Here is a 23,451-nt window from a genome sequence, read left to right on the forward strand (position 1 = left end):
TTCTAACTTTCCTGCAAGGTTTAAGGCATAGAGGGTATAAATAGCTTATTTGGGAGCAAGACGGTTAGAACTCACTAACTTGAGGTGTAAAATTCCTAACATTTCTGTCTTGAATCTCATTTTTGTTTGCTTATCATTAACCCAAGGATGCATCTTATTAATGGTTTGCTCACAGTATGCTGGGCTAAATGCAGGACAGAATCAGAAGGGCTTAAGAGCTTTATCATTCAATCATAAAATCATTATCTATCGTTTCCAAGTTGGCAAGCAACCACCTCAGTAAGCTGTGCTCAAACCCACTGGGTCATTGTGCGTTATCACGTTTACGTGAGCCGTTGGGCATTTGTATGAGAAATCTTAAAAATAAAACTTTATGGTCTTGGGCTATGTTAATTCACAAGGCTGAAGCTGTGGTATGGAAATCTAATGTCTGAATCCGTATTTGTGAAGTCATCAAATAGATATTTTAAGGCTGGGAAAGGATTTCCTGAGGTCATTAGCATTCTTTTCATGTGGCATAGCAGTACTGTCCAACAGTAATGCAGTAATCCCTCATTTGGAGAACCCTTTAAGGCACATAACTCCGAAACAACACGCTAGGCTTCGTTTCTGTGAAATCCATTTCTCATTTTCTTCTCACAAAGCAAGTACTTTTAAGAGTGCTCCCGTTCTGATGAGACCACTCTGGCTCCCCACTTAGCTGAATTGCTCTTTAAACTATTAATTTGGTCAGCAGAGTAATTTAATAATTTTCCATATGCAGGCAACAGAAGCTGAAAATCTGTTTGGTGTGCTGGAACTACTAATCATGCCTTTGAAGGAGGGCTTTAATAATGCGTGTGTGTGCCTGAAGAACTTTGGACACGCTTTCCTTCTGCATTTTGGAAGGAGTTATTCCTGAGCTGATACCCTGATGCCCCCCTCTCCCCCTTTTAATTTCCTTATGTTAAATTTACAAACCTAATTAATACAATTTCTTTCCTGTAGGTTCACTCCATGATGGCTCAATTAGAGTAGCAGTAGAACTGTGGTTCAATATTCAGGCCAGCTTCATAATTGAAAACACATTTTCTTCTCAAAAGCTGCAGCTGGTTTGGTTCTGCTCATGCAGAAAAGGATATAACCTTGCATAACATAGGAAATGAACGGTTGAGAGAGAAGCCAAATTCAATTTCAGTCAGATATTTTGAGGATAAGTCCATGATCTATGGAAGCAAGGGAATGAAAAGTGTGTGTATGTGGAAAGCAGCGTATTCAGCACTCTATTAATCACGGCTAGCCTGGGTGCTGTTGTGTGCTGTTGCGTTAGCGCTGATTCGAGTACAGAGGCTGGAGAGCAGCCAAGCACTCCAGAAGTTAACCTCTTAAAGACCCTGAGCTGCTTTCTGTTGAATAAATGTAATTTTGTGGTCAGAAATAAATGCTTGTGATGTAGCAGGAGCTTTGAAAACAACAGCGTGGCAAAGCTATTACAAATTGCTCTGTGTTGTGGAAGTCAACAGCATACATCAAAATTCAGAGCTCGCATCGAGCCGAGCCCGGCCCGGAGCCTCGCCACTCTTCAATGAAAGTCCCATTAAACCACTCCATGTAACAAAATGGAGTAAATCTGGTCTTTTTGGTGGGTAATTGTTGTCTTTCAGCATCCACTCTGCAGGGCGGGGGTGGTGGGTAATTTCCTTTGTATAAGGGGAGCACGGGGACTGTGCCTTCGTGTCAGTGTTGTTGGGGAGGGCACAGGCGTGCCCTGTGTGCTTTTTTGGGGTATCAGCAGCTCGGCAGCATTTCATCTCTGTTTACACATGTGTGCAAATGCTTATTTATTTATATATATTTGGCTTGATTGCAGTTTAAACAACAGGAAGGTGATTTAAATATACTTAGTTGAGCATCTCCAAGGCAGACGCGCTCTCCCTGGTGAGCGTGGAGGGTGCCTGCTGCTGCAAGGGTCAGAAATCTCCCTGAGGGAAGAGACATTTTAACTCCAGACCAAGGGGCAGAACTGCAGCAATTCTCAAACTGCAGAAATTCAGCTATTGGGATAACAGATGAAGTTCCAAAGCTAAGGTATGCCAGCCAAACACATACCAGCACCAGGCACCTTTCGGAGGCTCTTGCAGGTTCATCTCCATCCCGTCTGGTGTGCAGACAAGTCGTACAGAAACAGCCATCACTACAGGGGTAACCTGGGGGGGGATCAACCCAAATCCTCTTATTTTTATGTAAGTGACAACGTGCTGAAATTCCTGTTGGCAGCTGGTGGGCTGTCTATATTAAGGCCCGCTATGCCGCTGCCACGCATTTGGGTGAAATGCTAACAGTGGTGGGAAACTATTTATGCAAAATTCAGATAGGCAGCACTGTTTCAGTTCGCAGTGTCAGAAGTATCTTCTCATCCTTAAAAAAAAAAAAAGAAAAAAAAAAAAGAAAAAAAAAGAGAGAGTTTGAAGTGTGCTGGAAGGAATGAGGATGGGAGCGCTGTGCAGGGCGCGGTATTCTGCTGAGTGTCATCATAATCCAGTCCCTGCTTCTCCAAATACAGAATTTATGTATTTATTGCAGAATTATTACAAGGCTTAATACAGGCCAGTGTCTGTTTTTGCCTTGCTGTAATAAAGCAGCAGTGATTTGTAAGAGGGCAGCTCAGTATAAAATATGAGCAAAAGATTGCATTTTGGTATTTATGCACAGGTAGATTTGCACAAAGGCAGTTAATGAGCTCGTGGCTGCAAGGATTCCTCTGCCCTATTTTTTAAAATACATGAAGAAAAGCTTGGGTCATTTCAAGGGAGAAAAGCGATTGTGGGGTCCAGACCACTGCTTATGGTAGAGGAAGGAGGAGAGGCTGATGGGCAGATGAAAGCAGCCACTTGCTTTCCTGCCGGGAGGCTGGAGGTGAAGGGGGATGGCACGGGCTGTCACCGCTTTCTCTCCTTCCTGCCCTGTCCCCCTTCTGCTGCGTTGTGTGCCAGGCTTGCCCGTGTGCTCCTCAGGAGCAGATGTCCTCCATCCCACCCCGTGCTTGTGCACAACAGTGAGGATCAAACACAGCAAGTTCTTACATCTCCCGGGTTAGCAGCATGCAGCAAATAATTTTGATCCCTTTGCTAGAAGGGTGTTCTTTTTAAGGTGTGCGGGCTGTAAGGAAGCCAGCGTCCCTGGCTGGAGGTTGTGTGGTGCTGGCACCCCTTCCCCTCCCATTGCTCCCCAGCTGAGACCCAGACAAGAGCACAGCTCTGGTGCCCTCAGCAGCAGCTCAGCACCCCCAGGGCCCTGGACACAGCCACTGTCCTCGGAGGACACATCCCATGGAGCTGCCGACTGCCAGCACTGGAGGTGCTGGGTGTCCCTGGGGAGTGCAGCACACAGCTGGTAATTACAGCTGCTTTATTGCCTCGCCTTCGAAGAATTGAGCTTCTGTCACATTCACCTGCAAAGTGTTTTTTTTTCCTCCTTGCTTCCTGACATGTTTGGCTTTTTTTTCCAGCACTTTGACCCTCCTTTTGCCACCCACGTTTCGACACTGTGGCTCCGTGCTGTACCAGCCCATGGCAGCACGGGGTTGCCGCAGGCAAGTGTCCTCGCCCCAGCCTGGGGTGCCCACCTCCTGCTTGTGCTGAGTCTAGCAAATGCACAGGATGAGTCAGTTCAGCTCGCCGACACGGTGGAAAATAAATTCTTTCTCTCCTTCGTTGCTTAGTTTTTCATCGAGTCAGTGAGCTGAATCATGCTACAAGACTGTGATCGCTGGATCTGATGCAAGAGGAGCGAGAGCTGGTGGCCCGAGGCAGGAGGAGGGAGCCGGGCTGCTCCATTTGGTGCTTGCCCGAGAGATGGATGAGGAGCAGAGTGAGAGCATAAACTGAGAAACGCTGCTCAGAAACACCCGGAGAAGTGTGGAGGAAGACATGCAGGTTACAGAAGGATCCAGGAGAGGTTCAGCAATCGTAGCAGACCCACCACTGCAATGATCTGAAGGCAGGGTGGCAAATATTAAAAGCTATTTAAACAAAGCTGTCATTCTGCTGTCAATGTCTTGAGGCACATGTTGGGCTGGGCTGTTTTACTGGGAAGGAAGATCAAAGACTGGAATAGCAGCAAGAAGCTGTCCTGTTAGAATGAGGGAGCTGAGCTTTCCTCAGGGGATGGCAGCGTTGTTTGTCTGGGAAAATCAGGATTTATCTGGGCACAAAAGGAAGAAAAGGTTTGCAGGGTTCAAGGTTGCAGCTGTTTCTCAGTAGAGGGAAGTAGAATTGAGAAGTTGAAGGATTTCAGTCCCTCTTGAAGCTCTCTTGTTAACTTGAGGTTAAACCAACCAGCTGGCGAGGTGCCGTGCTTGTCCCTTACTCTTCCCAGGTAGCGTAGCTGTGCACGGCACCCACAGCTTGGTTAAACAGATTGGAATTGTAGCCACTGTAAGGTCCTACTTTCCTTAAAGAATTTATAGCACAGCTAAAACACATACCATATGCTTTAAGCAGCTGCACAGGAATCGTTTCTTTTTAATTTTGCTTCAAAAATCTTTTAATTGTAGCAGAGAAGAAAAAAAATCGTATTTTTAATTTTTCTTCTGTCAGCTGCAAAAACTCTAACTGGGCTCTATTTTTACTAGTTTTCTGTGTAGATACCTGTTGGTACGAAGAAAGGGAAATAAGCCAACTGCAGATATACACCGCGTGCTCCCTAATACACACAGTGTGTTGTAGAGCTGTTATGGTGCACTACCTTAGCAGCTGATGTACTGTTTTATGTGAGAGAGCAGCTAAGCTCTATTGTAATGGCTTAAAAGAAAGAATTATGTCATTGTGTAGCGCTAATAATGCTTGCTATATCCACCACTTGATTCCAAGGCAGCTATTCAAGAATATGGCTTAAAATAATGTTACGTTAATGAGTTGTTATCATGCTTTTCCCTTTGTTTAATATGTTTCTTACAATTCTTAATGGCACTTAGGTAGCTCAAAGAAATTGAAGACAAATGAAAAAGCTTGGCAATGCAAAACAATACAAGGAAAGATGTGTAGGGGAGCTCTGTGCGCAGAGGGGGCTGCGTGTCTCTCATTAAGGCATCTATTTAGTTTAAAATTGGAACGGCAATATAAATTCCTGTTTAAAATGTTTATTTTTTCTTGGTAAGTTGGTTCCAGATTGGGTGCAGGACAGTACAGGTTAGCATCCTTCTTGTTGAGGTCATTAGTGAGAGTGAGGATTGCAACTGAAGAGCAAAGCTGATAAACAGAAGAGTCAGGACTACAAAATCTATGTGTGAATGCTTGTGTTTGAGACTCGTGATATGTGTGTACAAGTTAATCGTGCTTCAAGGAAATCACTAGTTCTTAGGTAATGCCGTACCAACACCAAAACCAGGTGATCCTTCACTGAGCAGTTGTTGGCATGTTGAGTTGTATAAAACCAAAAGGAAAACAAAACCCCAGCAATGCAGAATGAGCCAAGTAGAAGGAACTCATCGTGGCCATGTGCTGGTCGCAGTGTCTGCAAACGTGTTAACGTCCTGGTACCCGTGAGTTGGGAGAATTGAAGTGTCGATGCAGAACACGTTGGCACCTGGCAGCTCCAGCTTCCTAGCAAAGAGTTTGACCTCCCTGCTTCGCTTTCACTCTGAACACAGCCGCTCAGCCTGCCTGGCTGCGGTGGCGGAGCAGGAACCGTGCAGCTTCTGCGGATCTGCCTGCTGAGCCCAGGTGATCTGTGGTGCAGTAGGCATCAGACTTTAATTAACGTTGAAATTTCTTGGCGCACGAAGCGTGACAGATTCCAAAATAAAGCCACGGGTTTTGCTTTCATCTTTTTGAATTTGTCTGTACGGAGCTAAAACAGAGGGAGTTAATGTTCATATGAAACTGCATTCGGCATCTTCCCTGACATACGTGGCCAGATTTATGGTGCTTACCTAAATGTGGAGGCAAAACTGCTGATTTCATTGATGATGATTAGATTTTAGCCAGGTGTAGCTGATGAGAGACTGACCAAGCCCCCCTGAAATTGTCTGTCCGTGCTATCAAAGCAGCATGGCAGCAGTGCTGGGCAGCCTGCTGCTGTTCTGCCCGTGGAAAATGGGAGCAGAGCAAGGAGCTCTTGGCAGACAAGCTGGAGAGAGATGGTTTTGGAGGGGAAGGTGTCTTTCAGCCTCAGGGAACAACTCGGTACTTAGGGCAACAACTCATGAAAGCACTTGACCTGGAAAAATAAGGTGGATGAAGGGAGGGCGGCTCTCAAACGAGCGTTTTGCTGCTCTGGTGAGATTGTGAAGATGAAGGGTGTGCGAAGGAGGGAGGATTCCTCGTGTCTCATTTCTGTTATCTCAGTGTAGCTCCAATGGTATTATCAAGACAAATAGTATGCCAAAACTTAAAAGTGAACATATGTTTATGGGGGTGGTGGGGAATACAGAGGTCACTGTTGTTTCTTTCTGGTATGAGAAGACATAATGGGGCCTGGTTTAGATAAATTAAGATGTGGAGCTAAGCTCGTGTCAAGACTACCCTAGTGTGATTATAAGTTGACTTCTTTCTGGGTCCCTCAAGTTTTTAGAGTCAAATAAAAATGTTCAGCAAGAGTTCTATAATATATTCACTGACTGTTTTAGTGTGATCTGATTGCAGCTGATCCTTGTTGGCTCCTGAACCAATTTTACTTTGATTTGAAAAATTTTCAGTGAAATCCCAAATGCTTATTTCCGTGTCATTTCAGCGCTCTGTTTCCTTTGTCTCTGGACTTTATTTATATCTTGCTATTTTGATGACCTTCTCATCCCATATTTCCCCTTACACAGCTGGAAACTGGCATACTTAATTCTTTTTTATTCTAGTTAAAGTCATCATAGTGCTTTGGTTAAAACTATGTTTTAAGATACAGAATAGCTGCAGAGCTCATTTTTAATAGAATTTTAACCCAGGCAGCTTGATTGATTTTTTTTTAACTACTTAAACATAAAAAAAAAATCTTGCTGCTTGGTAGGATTGTTTGGAGTTCAGGCTCTGAATTTTGGGAGGAAAAAGAAAAAAGATGTGAAAGTTCCGATGATTTACAAACTGCTGCCATCAGAGCATCTCTGATGTCCTTGGAATACGGTGTTTCAATTCTGTTTTATACTTCAATCACTATATAACTGGCGAGTGGTGAATAAACCATAGTTTTTATAATATTTAGAGAGAACATAAGTACTAATGCCCTTTATTAAAATGTAAGAAGCTGTAATAGGAAAACAAATCCATTCAGTTATTTCACAGAAATAGAAATGCGTTTATTTTAAAAGCCTTGTTTTTCCTAGAAGGGGCAAATGAATTTTTCAAAATACAGTAAAGAATGAGTTCTGTGATGCTAATCGTCTTTAATAATAGTAATTTAAATTTGGCTGTACTGTGCTGAGCAGCAGCGAGAGAAAATTGTACGTGGGAACGCTGAAGTCCAGAAGTCTAACATATGGTGTGCTTTGGCCTTCAAAGTCTGTCTTCATGTACCCATGAAATATCTCAACTGCAGAAGCCTTTCTGATGGCTGCCCCCTCCTTTCTCGCCCGCTCGCTCGCGGTGGCTGATACTCTCGAGCATGGTTTGCACTACCCGGTGCTTCTCCGGCTCTGGCAGTTTGTTCCACATTCTAATTTCAAATACTCTTTGTGTGAAAATGTTCCGAGTTACTTATGTTCTCGTTCCCTAATGAGCATCGGTCCATCTGTGATTGCTTGAATTCCGATTAATAAACGCGTTATTCACAACCATCAATCCCTCGCTGTCCAGCACGTCGCATCACACGGCGGCTGAGATCCCGGTGCCTTCCCGGTGCTTTCTTGGTGCATTCTGACAAAGAGCCTGAAAAAGTGTGTCCTGGGACCTGGGGTCTGCTCTCCAGATCCACATCATTTTGGCCTATGCTGCTTGCTTGTCATCTCCCCAGTACTTTATTTTTAAATTTATAAGAATAGGTCATGGTTCAGTCATGGTACACCTCAGTTAAATTGCTTAAATTAATCCAGCCTTTGGGGGCTGTAAGTGAAGAAGGAATTTGGTTTGCTTCTCCTACTACAGCCTTGGCTCATGCTGAAGTAACTTGTCCCTTCACCACCTCTCACCATCTCTCTCCAGATTTCGTTGGGGCTGCCAAACGCTGTGCAGATGCCTTTGCTGTCCTTACTTTTCTCCTTGACCCCTCTCCTCAAGCCTTTCCTCAGTTTACACATTGTGTGTTGTGCTTCTGTGTAATTTTACAATTGGCCTCGTACTTCAGCTTTCTGGCCTTGATCCCCTCCACGCCGGTCTCCACAGGCCACGTAGAGCCACAAGACTGAACTTAAGCCACGTGCAGGTGCTGCGTGCTGCTCCTGCGCACTTCTTCGCACCCATCTCCTCCACGATTTCCATCAGCCGTGTTGCAGGGTTCTCCCCCCAGATCCTTCCCTTCCCAAAGCACTCTAGCAGCAGGCAAACAGCCGCGGCACCGGGCTGACCCAGCAGCGCCCTGTGCTTATCTCTCCTCCTCCCCGCGCCGTTTCCTTGCCCTGGCACCCTGTGCTTCCTGCGCCAGAGCTCCCCGCGAGCCAGCGCGGCAGGTCGGGCTTCAGCCTGCTTTCCCTCCCTGCAGCCCTCCCTCCTGTATAATAAAATATCAGATACTTTCCTGAAATGCAGATACAGTAAACTCTCCCCATTGTTCCTGCCTTATCTACCGAATCAATAAAGTGGTTAAAGAATTCAAGGACGTTTTTCAGACAGGACCTTCCTTTTTTAGTACATGTTGACGTACGCACCTTTAAATGGTTTCATAATATTAACTGCTTTTCAAATACACAGAAGAATTGGTATCAGGCCTTTGTATCTGTAGTTCTTCAGATCCTTCCTTGCTTTTTATTAAAACATGGGAACGATAATCTGCATGCTTTTAGTTTCCTGATTTCAGTAAACTGCTGGAGAGCTCTGCCAGGCTTTCCTGCTTCCCTTTCTGTCCCTTTCTGCTTTGGCGTAGTAATTCAATGGGCTGAGTCCTGGGTGGGTTTGTGTGTTTTTTGTCAATATTTAGTAATCGTAAATCCTCTGTTTTCCAGTACGTTAGGAAAACACTCTTGCCAAAAAAAAAAAAAAAAAAAGTTGCTGTGGAATTATTCTCAGAGCTATAAAGCTGCCTTTCCTTTTAAAATGAAATTTTTAGAGGAAAATACAGATTTAGAGAAAATAATAGCTTGTGGGAGGCAGTATTTTCCCTCACCTGGGCAGGCAGCTTCTCAGATTAGTACTGTATGTATTAATACAAAACAAGAACAGAAACTAGTCAGAGCAGCCTGTCTCCAGCTCAGCAGTGCAAGGCAGCACAGCCTTCACGGTCTGTGCTTTAAGCTTTAGCAGAAAATGCATTTGCATGTAGAAGATTCAGAGATTTAGTATTAAGTATCAGAGGGTACCCAAAAGTACAGCTTTTCATCTTCTCACAGGCTTAGTGGAAATAACAGAAAAATATGTTTCCTACAATAAAGGCAGAGCGTGATGTCCGAAGTACATGCGGTTCCCATTTGTTGTGTTAGATCTTGGTAAGTGGTAAAAGAAAAGTTTTTGAGAAGAATGTCTGTCTGCCAAGTGCCTGGCTTTCTTTTTTTTTTTTTTTTTTTTTTTTTTTTTTTTTTTAAGATTTAATGTAACAAATGATAATAGGCAATAGTGTTCATAAAAATATCAATGCTTCCTATTGTGCTGAAACAGGACTTTAAATTACATTAAGTACAGACTTACCAGAAATACTCTTATACGGCTGCTTCTATAGGAGCTGTACACAGGAGACTCAAGTTCCCTCTTTATGTATTAACTAGTTTTATATGAAATATTTCCATTTATTTTTATAGCTCTGACTACAGGAGTTGTATTGGAATAGATCTAAAGCCTTCTTTTCTCATCACCCCTTTAGATTGACGCATTGGGTAAAAGAAGCAAAGAAGCAGAGGCAGCCTTCTTGAATGTTTATAAGAGATTAATTGATGTTCCAGGTAAGCAAATTATTTATGTATTCTGAGAATCTCGTCATTTATTTTGGTGTGAATGCTGCTTGGCATTTTTCTACCTTTGCTAAGTTAAATATGAGTAATGTTTTTATTCTGAAACCAATATGCTCTAATATTATTTCTAATGGAAGAAACTATAGCTAAGGCACGCTTCATGACTTCTTAAAACTGTTCATTGACTTTACATTTTAATGTTTGTATGAATCGATTAATATTAATACAGTATTGTGTGATTCTGAGTAATTCATTTATTAGAGAGTCCACTCTAACAAAATAGATACATCTTGAAACTTCATCAGGGTGAGGCGATGCTTGTACCCTGAAGGACAGAGAAAATTCCTCATCCTTTGAAGGAGAAAAAAAAAAAGCCTTAATAGTTGCTTGCAAAGGCCAGTTGCTTTGCTCCTATTCATTTGTGAAGAGAGAAACACTTTGGATACTGAAAATTAAATCATTACCAAATTTCAATTCTGTTCAGCCTAAGTGTGATCATAAATTTCATGCAAAGGCTTTTCCTGTGTGTATTTTCAACTTTGCTTTATGTTTGTCGGCACAAGTTTCCGTATCACTTCTTTTTGCATTCTGTGGGAGTTGATTTTTTTGTTTGTTTGTTTTCCCCAATGTTAGAGACGTTGCTGTCTGTCAAAGATGAGAGGGAGTTATGAGTCCAGGTCCTCGGGTCTAAATCCTGCCTGGGCTGAGCTGTTGGCATATGGCAGTCTGTGTATGATTCTGTACTTTCATAAATGTGGACATTATATATATCTCTCTCTGAGTTATATTCAATACACTTATCTCAAAGAGGTTTTGAGGTACAATTAATACATCTAAGGGCTTTTAAGTTCTCATTGCGAAGCACACACTGGTCTTTACCTTTTAAGGAACGTACTTCATGCACACTTCAAACCAAAATGAATTTTTTAATGTTTTGTTTACAGCTTAAGTGGTTAAAAGGTCAGTGTTTTTCAGAAGCTAGTCAGCACTAATGTATGTATTTTTCCTCCTTTTGCCCAGTGGCCAGTACCTGCTGTGCTATGTGTGGTGTACATGAAGCAATGCAGAGGCTTACAATGCTTGTCCTCGACCACAGTTGCCCCAGCAATGTTGATTTTTCAGTTATTTGGCCATGGCCTGGAGTTTTCATCGACTTGTTTCCTGCTCATTGTAACCATTCTTAGGTGTATAGCTCCACTTGCACATCTGCCTGTGCCACAGGAGGTGGCTGACATCTCGGAGCAGCTCCATGCATCGGACGGCTTATGTCGAGGTGTGCAGCAGGGCACAGGATGGGCTTTGTGCAGGAAACTCCTCCATGAAAGCACCCCCAGCAGACCCACAGACTGCAAACCCACCGTGTAGTGCTGCAGAAAGGAGCTGTAGCCTTTCCATCTCCATCTAAACCCACCCAGGATGCTTGTTTGTTTCCTGCCATAGCTTGGGAGGCGGGTCAGTTTGATGTCTAGTGCTCTGAGAGTGGTAGTGTCAAACCAGAACTGCATGGGTCTCTGTGGATGCTCTCAAGCAGAGGCTTTTTTTCTGAAGCCTTGTGTCATCACAGGTGCTGAGATTTGAATAGCAGAGTCAAGAGTAAAGCGTGGTGGGGAAGGCAGGACATACGTCCCATGCTGTAGGATCTAAATCATGAGAGGCGCCTTTGTAAGAGAATTTTCTCCTTCATTTGCAAGAGCAAAATTTGCACCCCTTTGTCCAGTCACAATCTCTCCCTTGTCCAGCCTTCCCCTGTGTGTGCCTTATGTTAAGTGTCAGAGAAATATTTCTTTGAGATTCTGACTCCATGTAAAACTTTCAGCCTGGCTAGGTTGTGAGTGCAATGGGGTCTGTGGGATTAGAAATATCTACAGGTCTTAGTCCCACGTCAGGGCCGCAGGCCTCAGAGGCACACGAAGAGCATGCCAGTGCTGTTAAAAGCAAATTCCAGATTCTCCAGAAGTCCGGCCAGTCTCCGTAGCTGTATGCAGGGTAGCCAGTACTCGCAGTTTACAACAAGGAACGTAACAGAAAGGAAAATCACCATTAGGGATGGATCGCGCTGGTGTTTGTCACGGTGTGGCGGGGCTTGGCCATATGCACTCACAGTGCATGCGGTGGTGGCTTTGTCCTTTCATTATATATAGTCTTCTACATTTGGTGTATCTTCATGGTGGGCTTTCCTTTATAGGAGCCACCGGTATTAATTTATCACACGTGCTGTTCTGCCTCTCTGTGGCTTACATATCTTTTGACCTGTCCATTTGGTATTTCAAATATTTAGGTACGCTTTTAGCTCTGAAATCCTGCGATGTTTTCTTTTCAGTGCAAGAAGGGAGCTATGATGTTTTGAGAAAGCTATGACTGGAATGCTGCAGAGTGGTTATTTAGCATTAAGCATCACTGTTACATGACAAGGGTGCAATTTTATCAGACGTTCAATATCCTTTATAGGACCATATAATAATTGCAGCTGAAGTCTAATTCCCAGCAGCCAATTTTATGGTTCTTGAGGAAAGCATGTATTCCTCTCTTCAGTAATAATGTGCACACTTTATATAATTAAAAAGGACTTCTATTTTAATTTTAGTATAAAATGATCTGTATTGAAACTCTGGCTACGGTGCTTTGTGGATTCAGCTAAGCTTAATGATTTTCTTTCCTGACTTGACCAGAGTTTTCACTCAGGCTCTCCAGTGAAGAATTTGTGGGAAGGCTGGTATTTTGTGAATTTTCCTGTATACATCAAGTGGTTTTCTCTTTAAAAGATAAAATAGACCTTTTCAGATCTCTCCCCAGTTTATGTCACTGTTAAAATAGCATTATCATCAGTGTGTTCTGCAAAATACATCCTTCTGAAAGGAAAGTACGTATCACAGAAAACACTTTGGTTTATGTGCAGTTATACGGTTGTAATTCTCACCCCGATCATTCTGTCTTGCTGGAGACTGAACATTTTTAATTAATGGAATTAATTTTCTCATTTAATTGCCTTATTTTCAGTATGCAGCACAGAGCTAGAGAAAAGTGAATGCTGCCACATGAATTGCACTAATCAACAAGGTTGTCACAACTTACCTTTAAAAATAATGTGAATGTATTTATTTTGAGGTAAAGGGAGGTTCGGTTTGTATTTTAAGGAAGCTTTTACAGCTTTAAGGAAGCTTCCATCTGTACAAGATTTCTTTCTCTCTAATTTTTTTAATAAGTGCATTATGCTATCACCCTTGGCTTTCAGGGTCTTAATCTTGCAAACACTTCAAGTGAAATCAGAGCCCTATTTTGTGTGTGGAGGAGCAGTTGCAGTATGTACATAATTCTCTTTTTAACAGAAAAATATTAAGCTTGAACAACATCAAAAATTAAATATTTTTCTCTTAAAAAGGAACTGTGTTCAATGCTTGAGAAGTTTAATCTTTTTTTGTTACACAAAATTTGCTGTGATTTTCAAGTAAAGGTTAAAAGAGAGACCGGCACGAACGCCAGATGATGGTATCTGCATAAACTGCACAGAATTTCACTTTACGCTGTCTCGTTATTACTGTGCAATTACTGCACAGTGCCACACTTTCATTTTCTCGGTTTTCAGCATTACTCCTCTTACGAATGGCTGCTGCATAGGCAAAAAGAAACAACTTCTGTCTTGAAACAGAAAATTTTCTATCTTGCTGTGGCAACGATTAAACCAAATTTGGGTGCCAGCGCTCATTTCCTCTAACAAGTGTTGGTGAGTACTTTGCAGTACCGCTAAAAACTTGCTAGCAGGGAGGAGTACCTGTCAGTTTGCCTCCTCCTGGGGCTCCCTGGACTCGGGAAACTCGAGCCATCGCTGCTGGGCTTGGGTCCCAGCCTGCAGCCTGTGCTCCTCCACCGAGGCTCAGCCCTAAGCTGGGCTCCTTCCTCTCTGCCGCCTTCCTGCCTTCAGCACGGCTGTGCCCGGCACCAACAGAGTAAGAAACTGCGTGGAGGCTTGTCAGCATACACGTTTTGAGAATGAGGGTAGGTTAACAAAAAGTTGCTCTCAGTTTGGTGGGGACTGCACAGCTGTTGTGGGTTGAGTCACAAGCGGTGTGTGTGTATTTCTGCTTAACCTGGATCTCACCAAGAAGGAACTGAATGACTCTTACAGTGTGAAAGGGGATGTGCTTGTGTTTTTACTGGAGACTTCACAGCTCTGTTGTGGTCAGACGTGCAATTTAATGTGCGTGATGTATTTTTTAGTTCAGAGGAGCCCCTATCTAAGGGAAGCATAAAATAACAGAGAGGGTAAAAAGAAGAAACACACAATTCTTTTAGTGTGCCCTGTCAAAACAATTAAAAGCAGTAACAATGAAAGATGGCTGAAGTGGAAATTTTGTCTTTCCCTTGTTCTTACCGTCATAAATTGTGTGCCCGGCCCCAGGGGCTGGACCTTGCAGAGGGAGGGGAAGGAGGGACGGGCGCCTTGTGAGAGTTTTCCGCACACCCATCGGACGCGTAGCGGTGCTGCTCGCAGTCAGAGTTCTGCCCTGCCCATTCGCCCTGCCTTGCACAGGGCTAGCTTTTCCAAGGGAATATTTAGCTGTGGAAACGCAAACATCATTTAAAAGAAGTAATCAATTAAAGTTAGTGTTAGGGAATTACTTCTATGGGCAGAAATCTGTTTCTTGCCCATAAAGAAAGCTTCATTCCTTTCCCAAGGAGCACAGGCTATCGGCACTGTGAGATGTAGTGCTTACATCGCTCCATTTCCCTGTGATTATTTACAGTTTAGCAACACTCTCCAGACTTGTATTGCTGCCTGGGCTACAAAAAGACTTCCATTTAAAAAGTGGTTAACGCTTGATCAGTGCTCTGTGTCAAAAGTGACATAAGAAAAAAAAAAAAAAAAACAGTTTAGATTTTTTTCAGAAAAGTTATCTTTTGCTTCTGCTGGAGGTGATAAATGTGTATGAAGTTGTTGTGTTCGTGTACATTACGAGACTCGTTTGGGTTGTTCTGCAGAACATAATGTTAAGCAGAAGGCATAAAGGTTAATGCCAGCCGATGGAAGTCTGTACAGACTGTTACGTACCCAGGTGAGCAGAAAGCTGCATGACGTGCTTAAATCGCAGCACAAGCACACACACACTGCCCTGGTGCCTGCACAGGAGCAATGGCTGAGTGCAAAGAGGTGAGAAGGAAAAGAGGCTGCTCTGAGGGATCATGTTCAGCACATCCTGAACTAGAGCACTAAAAACATGGTATGAAAAAGTTAATTATCAGAGTACTTTTAATTGGGCTAATTGGTAGTTGTTCTGCAAAACTCTGTCTAGAGAGCATGATTGGGTTGTTACACCCCGAGTTTGTGGTGTATTGAGGCTGATCAGCACAGATAAGTTTCTGAGGAATGTTTCCTATTGTTATGTACGGTGTGAAAAATTTTAAGCAGTTCCATGTTTGATAAACAGTAATAGGTGCCAAAATTGTCCCCCCTTCTTGAAGAAAATATACGTAAATGAAATTGGAGATAGAAGCGTAAAATGAAAGGGCTTATATTTCTGCTGTCCCTAACTTTGCAATGGAAATGAATATTCATAACAAGTGCCTTTTCTCAACATTAGAGGGAAAACAAATCAGTATGACAGTGAGTAGTCCTAGGAGGAAAGGAAGCAAAATGAACTTACTCACGGACAACAGAAGCAGTGCATACACCCCCTCAAAGAGAGCAGTGGGGTATCTTTTTAAACACACTTGAAAATCGAATAAAATTAAGCAGAAAATTGAACGTAGTTAATACTTGAAAGAGCAAAAAGCAGCAAACCCGTGGGGCTGCAGGTAGTGATTTAGCTTGTGACTGTATCCCATCTGAAGGCACAGTCTTTGAAGCTTCACCACCACATTCAGACCAGGTAAAAAAAATAAATAAATAAGGGACTTGTGTAAACATATTTAAAATGCCCCAGTTCTGGCTGGAAGAGAAGTCTCTACAATAACAAATCAGGGAACGTAGGCACCGGTGATTTTTCTGCAAACTGTTCTGCACAAAGAAATGCCTGAGCTGGGGTGAGAAGGATGGTTTATAGCCCAGGCTGCAGAGCAGAGGTCTGGAGCAGCATTCTGGTGGGGTCAGCCGCCGCTACTGTGCATTTTTCAGAAGGGTCTGGCTCGCCTGGGATGCTGCTCCAGCCTTGGGGCAGCCCAGCACTGAGGAATGTGGAAGTAGCTCGTAATCACTTCAGCCTCCTTCCCTCCGGGGTCTGAATTTTGTGCCGTGCCTCGGAAATAAAGCATGAAATACAATTTTGGATCTGTGCTGGCTGAGTACACGCTGGTAGGGCATACTGTTAGCGTTACATAGTTACTTTCAGATGAGGCGCAAAGTCCTGGCCAACGCTAGTCTTTTAGTTCTCATTCACTTTATCCTTACGTTTTGAAATGGATGTCACAATAACCAAAAATAGCTTTGTTACCTGAATATGTGGCTTCAAATTGGGTTTGTCTGATCACATTTTTTCTTCCGTTTTTCATGTTGAATTAATAATTGGATAAATTCCTTTGTAAAAGCTGGAATAAATATTCGAAGGAAGAAATATCCCTAAAGCACACACTTTAAAAAATTTATTGTGTGCTTGTCAAGCCCTATTTTAGTTGGTAGGCTGGAGGCACGGAAGGAAGAGGGGAGGTGCAGATAAGGGAAGGATGCAGTGAGTAGATGCAGGAAGAATGTGCAGTATAGAGCAGACAGCCCTGCTGCCTTGGGCATGTTCACCTGGAGGTGCCAACTGCAGCACTCTTGCTTTAGGGACTGGGCTTAGAGCAACCCTAACCCCAGTGACTGGAGCAGCATTGCATATTCAGGGAAGAAGAGGCAGTATTTGATGCATGTGTGATGGGATATATTGCACTTCCCTTTGTCAGTTGCAGGAATGTGAACTGGAATTAGAATAAACCCCAGCCTGCTGAGGGTTTCGGGCTAACTACATGCAGCAGTGTTCAGGAGAAAGAAGGGATGATTGTGGCAGAAATGCTTTCAAATACAGTGGAGGGTTCTCTTTTCTTTTTATAATCTCAAAATAGGAGAAATAAAACTTTTAGCATATGAACGATTGTCTGTAACTGTCCTTTGCTTTACATTGAGCTCAGTGTGCAAGCAGTAAATTCCAATGTCTTCAGCCATTACTAGAGTATTAATGTTCAAATGGGAGCATTTTCAGTTGCAGGGGTTTCTCTTATAACTCACTAGGTCCTTTTTTAGCTGGCATATTACAGTGCCATAAAATACTGTATCACCTATTATGCATGCCCACTTTACTATTAAAAACTTCTCTAAGGATTAATTTTGGTTACTCCTTCAAAGGTAAAGGGAACTGCAACACAATTCATGAAGGAATCAATCATCAACATTGTCTTGCTTGACTTTTTTGGATACTAGGGTAGAGATGCATTTCATTATGTGGTGCAGGGCCAAAGCATCTTTTCAGCAAGTAGCCGATTGGTAGATAAATAAAGGATGTTTTCACGTAACACCCTACAAGGTCTAAGAGCCACATTCCGGCACAGGCATCCATGTGCTTGTGGTCAAAGTGGCCATATCCCATCTCACATCATTTCACTTAACCCTGTGAGCATTGCAGGGTGCTGCCACTGACAGCTTATGGTGATTAATGGGGAGCAAAGCCGCCGTTATGCTGCGGCTTCCCGTCCCTGCTCAGAGGGGTCGCTTCAGAATTGCTTTGCTGCTTTAGTGCTTTTGGAGGGCAGCAGAATGTGGCATTCTGCTTTCTTTCTGGTATGGAAGATGAGGGTCCCTCACCCTCTTGCGGGTGCTTTGAATTCCCGGGCACGGCCCTTACAAAATGCTCCGATGCCAGGAAGGTGAGGGGAACACTTTGAAAAATGGAAAAAATAAAAGGAAGAGAGAGATCCTAGTCCTGTGGGATGGGGGAGTAAGAAAATGTGTTTAATTCCTGATGGAAGGGAGAACCTTTTCATGTTTTTTATGAAGTGAGGAGTTGGAGAGATGATGAGCTTTGTTTCAAACGGAATTACGGCTATAACTCTTCTGTCCCTGGGCTACCAGAGTCATGGGGGAACAGGAGGAAAGTTATCATTTATTCCATGAAATCTTTGTCTCAGTCTCTCTAGGCTATTTCAATTTACCCCTGAAATTTCTGGGGAATAATTAATGAATTAATTAAGTATGCTGTGAGGTGTTTGAATATTCAAAAGCTACAATGTAATTATTATTTTTTCTAAAACACATTTTCAGGTTATTTTCAGATATGCAGCCTCCCAAGGAGGCACTTAGTGCATCACAAGCTGATGGAGCTGCCTGCGAAGCAGGCACCGTGTGTCCAGAGAACCGCTCGCTGCATGGCTCAGCTGGGGGCAAAAGCTTCATTCACTTGGCCGTGACATGGCTGAGCTGAACTTTTTTCCAAAAAGTTAACAGTCTACGGTAACGAAGTCAAGCTAAGGAGGGTGTGTTTTTTTATTTATTTATTTTTAATTATTTTTATTTTTTCCCTCTCCCTTATCATTTTGCGTGGGTGTTTCTTGTGAGCAATCGCTAAGCTTGGTTTGCTTACAGCATGGTTTAGGCAACACAAACAGTCTTTTCGAAACAATTGCTGTGCCTTCGGTGCATTATTTTTAGACCCCAACCTTAGGAAACACATTCCCTGTGATATAAAATATTAATTGCCCCTGTAGTCCTGGCACTGTTTCATAACTTGCTTTCCGCGCGTTTCCAGCGCTACGGGCCTGTCATGAAAAGGGAGGAGGGGATTTAGGAGAAGCCCTTTGTTTTGGAAAAGCCTTCTCAGGAGCTCCATTTTAAGACACCGGCCAAAGTATTAGGTGCCCTTTCCCCTTTTGTGAATAAACTGAGATGAGCCCGCCAGCAGCGCCTCACACCGCAGCACGGGAAGAGCATTTCCCTCAGAAGCGTGAAAAGAAACGGCGCCTTTTTATTTTATTTATTTAAATTTTTTTTTTTGGTTAGTTTCCCCGGCCCAACCCGGAGCCTTCTGAGGGCAGCGCTGCGCTTCCCGGCTCCGAGCTCCAGGCCGGGCATTGCCGCTCGCTCCCCGCGGGGCCGGGCCGGGCCGTGAGGGGCCGGGAGGTGCCGTGAGGGGCCCGCCCGGGAGGGGCCGCGAGGTGCCCGGTGCCGAGGCCACGCCAGGCCGGGGCTGCGCAGGCCTCTGCCGGCCGAGGGGACCCGGCCCGGCCTCGCGGCTCTCGGGGGGCTTGAGCCGGGCTCTGCCGCCCCCCTCTATCCCCGATAAACGAGGGTGGTCCCAGCATACTCCGTATCTAGACAGCTTTTCATCAGTCGCTCATCAGCATGCTAATTGCTGTATGACTAATTATGCCCTGAATTCCAGTTGATTTTCTTAATGAGACAGCTGGGTTAATTATGTAATCGTATGATTACATTAGCCTAGAGTGCCCTGGCGAAAAGCGAGGCAGGCGGGAGCGTGATGTCATTGCGGGAGCAGCGCGCACAAGGGGGTGCATTCATCTCCGCTAATGACAGGGGAGGGCAGCGTACCCACAGTGCTCTTTGTGTAAACACTTAGATTGAATTATTAAGATCTGTGTCTTTTTCCAGCTTACAGAATGAGTGAGGGATTTTTTTTTTTCCCTTTTTTTTTTCAGTGAAACCCCGTTTGGAAATTCAGCCAGGCATCGGTAGTGGGGTTTTGTCGCCAGGTTTGGGTTGTGCTGGGGCTGCAGGTGGTGAGGTGCTGCCTCCAGCGAGTAACATAACGCACTCTTTGGTCCAAATCTATCTCTAGGTTACTTAGAATGGTTTTAAACCATTCTGAAAATGCATGGTGTACATGCACAGACGGCAGCAAAAAATTGGTTCTCCTGCGCTGCTGTTCAAAAATAATTTGTCCTTGGGGCATGTATATGGTGCGAGAGTAGCCTGAGAGGTTTACTGCTGCTGCCTTGCACCGGCTTGTTTGATGTGAAGTGTTGCCTACTATATAAATAATGTTACACTTGTAACGCTGGCTAATTCTGTTCACCTCTTCATTTGCTGGGATGTGTCCATCCAGCCCCTTCATGAGCAGAGGAGCTGTCAGCAAGGGGACCAGTGCGGTGTGTGACAGCTGTGAGCACCACACCGGGCACAGGGAGCCCTGCGTGCACTGTCCCCAAAGAGCGATCCCTGGGGAAGTGACAGCGGGACCAGACTTTGGGATGCGGGTGTGGAGATGCAGCAGGTTGTTACTTCTGCTGCTGGGTCAGGGCCAGGCCTGGACATGAAGGGCACACACAGATGCATGATGCCAAGGGCTTCCTCGGGGACATGGGAGGCAACAAGCAGATAAGGGAAGTAGAACAGAGTGGGAAGATACGGAAACAGATCTACAGAACTTCATATAAAAATGGACATCTCAGTTTACTCTTGGGCAATAATGATCTTGCTAAACACTTTTTAAGTTTTGGATGAGCAGATTCCTTTTGTCTCTGTTCTCATTTCTTATTTATCTTGTGCCTAGCAGGGATGCTGAACTTCAAGCTAGAGAAGATTCAAACCAAGGGAATAATTTGCAATGAGTTTTTTACATTGAAGTGTTAATTGAGATTATTTTTCTCTTTTACCAATTACAGAAAAGGCATTTCCTTCTTTGCTGCTGTCTATAAGCTAGTGGCATTTGATTTTTTTTTTTTCAGCATGCGTATGCCTGTTGTTTGTGTAATGAATCGAAAGTTTTGGTCCATTGCTTGTGTAAAAATTCAGTGACCTCCTGTTAAATGACATGAAACATACTTTGTAAGTCTGGTTAATATAAATAGGTATGCTTTTTCATGCATGCATATGTTGGGAAAAGGAGAGTATTCTTATTTATTTTTAAATCCACTCCATTCAGGTAAGAAAAGAGTTGCACTGGCTGTATGGTTTGTATGGGTTTCTGATTAATTGATGTTTATAAATGCTCCAGAAATCATGGTCCTCCTTTAGTTGTTTTTTTTTGAGATAAAAGAGCATGTTGGAGCTTGCCATGAGAAATTAATTATTTCTGTCTCTGGTCAGAATGTCTCGGTCAACCTATTGTAATGCAGTGATTAGTTTTCTTTAATGCAGTTTATAAAAATTAAGTCTAAGAGGTGCTTCAGCCATGTTTTTGTGTGTTTTTTTTTTAACATGTCTTTAAGCAGTATTTAGTGGCTGCAGGCCATTAGTCCTTCAAATAGGCTCTAGTAAAGTTTGAAGTTTAATGCACAGAGACTGTTTTTACATTTTGTTTGTTCTGCAACTGTTTTGCTACTTGAACATTAACCTTTAATAGAGCTAAATTAAATATACATGTCCTGATGAATAATTATGAGATTGCAAGCATTTTCATTTTGAGCATAAAGCTTCTAAGGGATCGCAAATTTGACTAAAGGCTTAGTCATTATTCACTTTATAATGCCCATGTTATTTTTGTCTCCTAATTCCTTACCAATTTAAATTAAGAAAGCCATGTGTATTTGGAGCAGAATATGTTTTGTGGGTGTCCTGGCTTTTTACAATGGACGTTCTAAAAAGGGGGGGGGGAAAGAGTGCACCCGCAGTTTTATAAAGTTCAATTTCTTTCATCGTGGCATTTTAACACACTTTTATAGAAATACCATAGCTGAAGCAAAAGGTTGTTGTTAGATGTATTTGGAGGCTCCTGTAACAACTTAAGACACGGGTGGATTGAGACAATCCAACCTCTCTTTACGTTCAGCAGATGAACGTCCTGGACTAGCTCTGTCAGAGAAATGCTGAGCTGCAGAAGTGTGACAAAGCGGGCAGTCCTGCTAAAGGTCGGCGGACCTACATGGGAGAAGGGTGATGTTGTGACAGCCTGTACCTTAATTGGACCATACATAAATATTGTAGGGACTTTAACTCGTGCTACTGCTGTGACTTAAACTTTGTATTTAATTCTTTACCTGTACCCTCTGTCTCTGCCACAATAACATTTTAAGTTTGATTTATTATAAATATTTTAATATAGATAATAATAACGAAAAGTATTTGGCCTAAAAAGCATAAATGAAAAAGCTATGTAGTCATAAACTATGTATGTACAGAGAACAGATGACAAGCAACCTAGATTTTGTATTATGAACAGGGTAATGCCATAAGCTGTTGAAGAACTGAAGTAACAAAATGCAGCAGACTGCTACTTACAATGTCTCTGAGCTCAACATAACCCAGTACTATTCTTTTATAAACTATGAAACAACGCTGGCATATTGAAAAAACACACAGGCTCATGCTTAATGTGTTAACAGAGGTACAATAGACTTATTATGTGTTTCCAGAGACTGAGGGTGGTCTGAAAAATTAATGACTGTGGTGGTTGAAAATTAAGTGAACTCCCTAATATATACTGTTGTTGATCCACTGAGTTTGGTGTTTAGCATTCCTCAACAGGAGACTAAATCTTTGCAGCCATTTCACAAGAGATGCTGGCGCCCATAACAGAAATGTATTCAATAATCTTTTATAAGTCCATCGGACTCCAGCATTTTCCTATTCTGACTGGGAAGAAATCCCAGAATAAATCACGCGTGCGTACATGTCAGGTGTGTGCTAGGGACTCTCTTCAGTGGAAGGGAACCAACATGGAAGAATTAATTTTGTGAGAACTTACAAACTAATTTCTAATTTTTATTCGATTAGTAGTATGCGAAAAATAGGGAATAAGGGTCACAAAATCCAAGCTTCATAGAATTAATTAAATTTACACAATACTTCAGATAGTTATTGATCTGCCACTCTGAAAAAATACAGCTCAGATCTCTATAATCAAATAAACTTTTAGTGCTCAGCTGTGCAGGAGGACACAATTTTCATCAGAAATTCACTCCTGCAAAAGTGGAGGTATTTAAAGGACACCAGCTGTCAGTGGGTGGTACTTTTTGGATTACTTTTTTCCCCTGAAGTTCTCATTTTAAAAACAAAAATATGAAACTTCAAGCTGTCACATACCTTTGCATCATGACTGTCTGCACCCTGGGCGAACTGCCCTGTGGATAAAAGCCACAATGAGGAAAGCACACTTCAATTTAAAGGGTAGCATAGGTAAAGTTAACCAGCCATATTTTTTTAATCACATAGGACATGGAGTAATCAACATATGGAAAAAGTAATTCAAACTAGGGCCTGGTCACTTAAACTAGGTATTAATAGAGAAAAAGGGACACTTGTGCTCTGAGCTGTTTGAGTCACAGAAGTGTTACTGTTATCTTACATTTTATTTTACCATTTCTTTTTTAGATCCAGTTCCAGCCTTGGATTTAGGACAGCAACTTCAGCTCAAGGTTCAACGTATGCACGATATTGAAACAGAAAACCAGAAACTTAGGGAAACTCTAGAGGAATACAACAAAGAATTCGCTGAGGTGAAAAATCAGGGTAGGTTGCAAATGTGTGTGTTTACCAGCTTTTAATGGATACTGAAATTTAAACACTGGGATGAAATTCAGTTTTATTTCATACA

At 42.9% G+C, this 23,451-nt stretch overlaps 1 protein-coding gene across 7 annotated transcripts in view; it reads left to right on the forward strand.

The window, feature by feature from the left end:
- The window catches only part of CUX1 (cut like homeobox 1), a 268,432-nt gene that overhangs the window by 110,260 nt on the left and 134,721 nt on the right, over positions 1-23,451 (forward strand). For all 7 annotated transcript variants that reach the window (XM_084492961.1, XM_084492955.1, XM_084492956.1 and 4 more), the window contains exons 4-5: positions 9,913-9,991; positions 23,229-23,366. In XM_084492961.1, the coding sequence (XP_084349087.1) occupies positions 9,913-9,991; positions 23,229-23,366 (217 nt within the window). The remainder of the gene's footprint in view (positions 1-9,912; positions 9,992-23,228; positions 23,367-23,451) is intronic.

The sequence above is a fragment of the Aythya ferina genome (genome assembly GCF_964211825.1).
Source record: "Aythya ferina genome assembly, chromosome: 19".
NCBI lineage: Eukaryota > Metazoa > Chordata > Aves > Anseriformes > Anatidae > Aythya > Aythya ferina.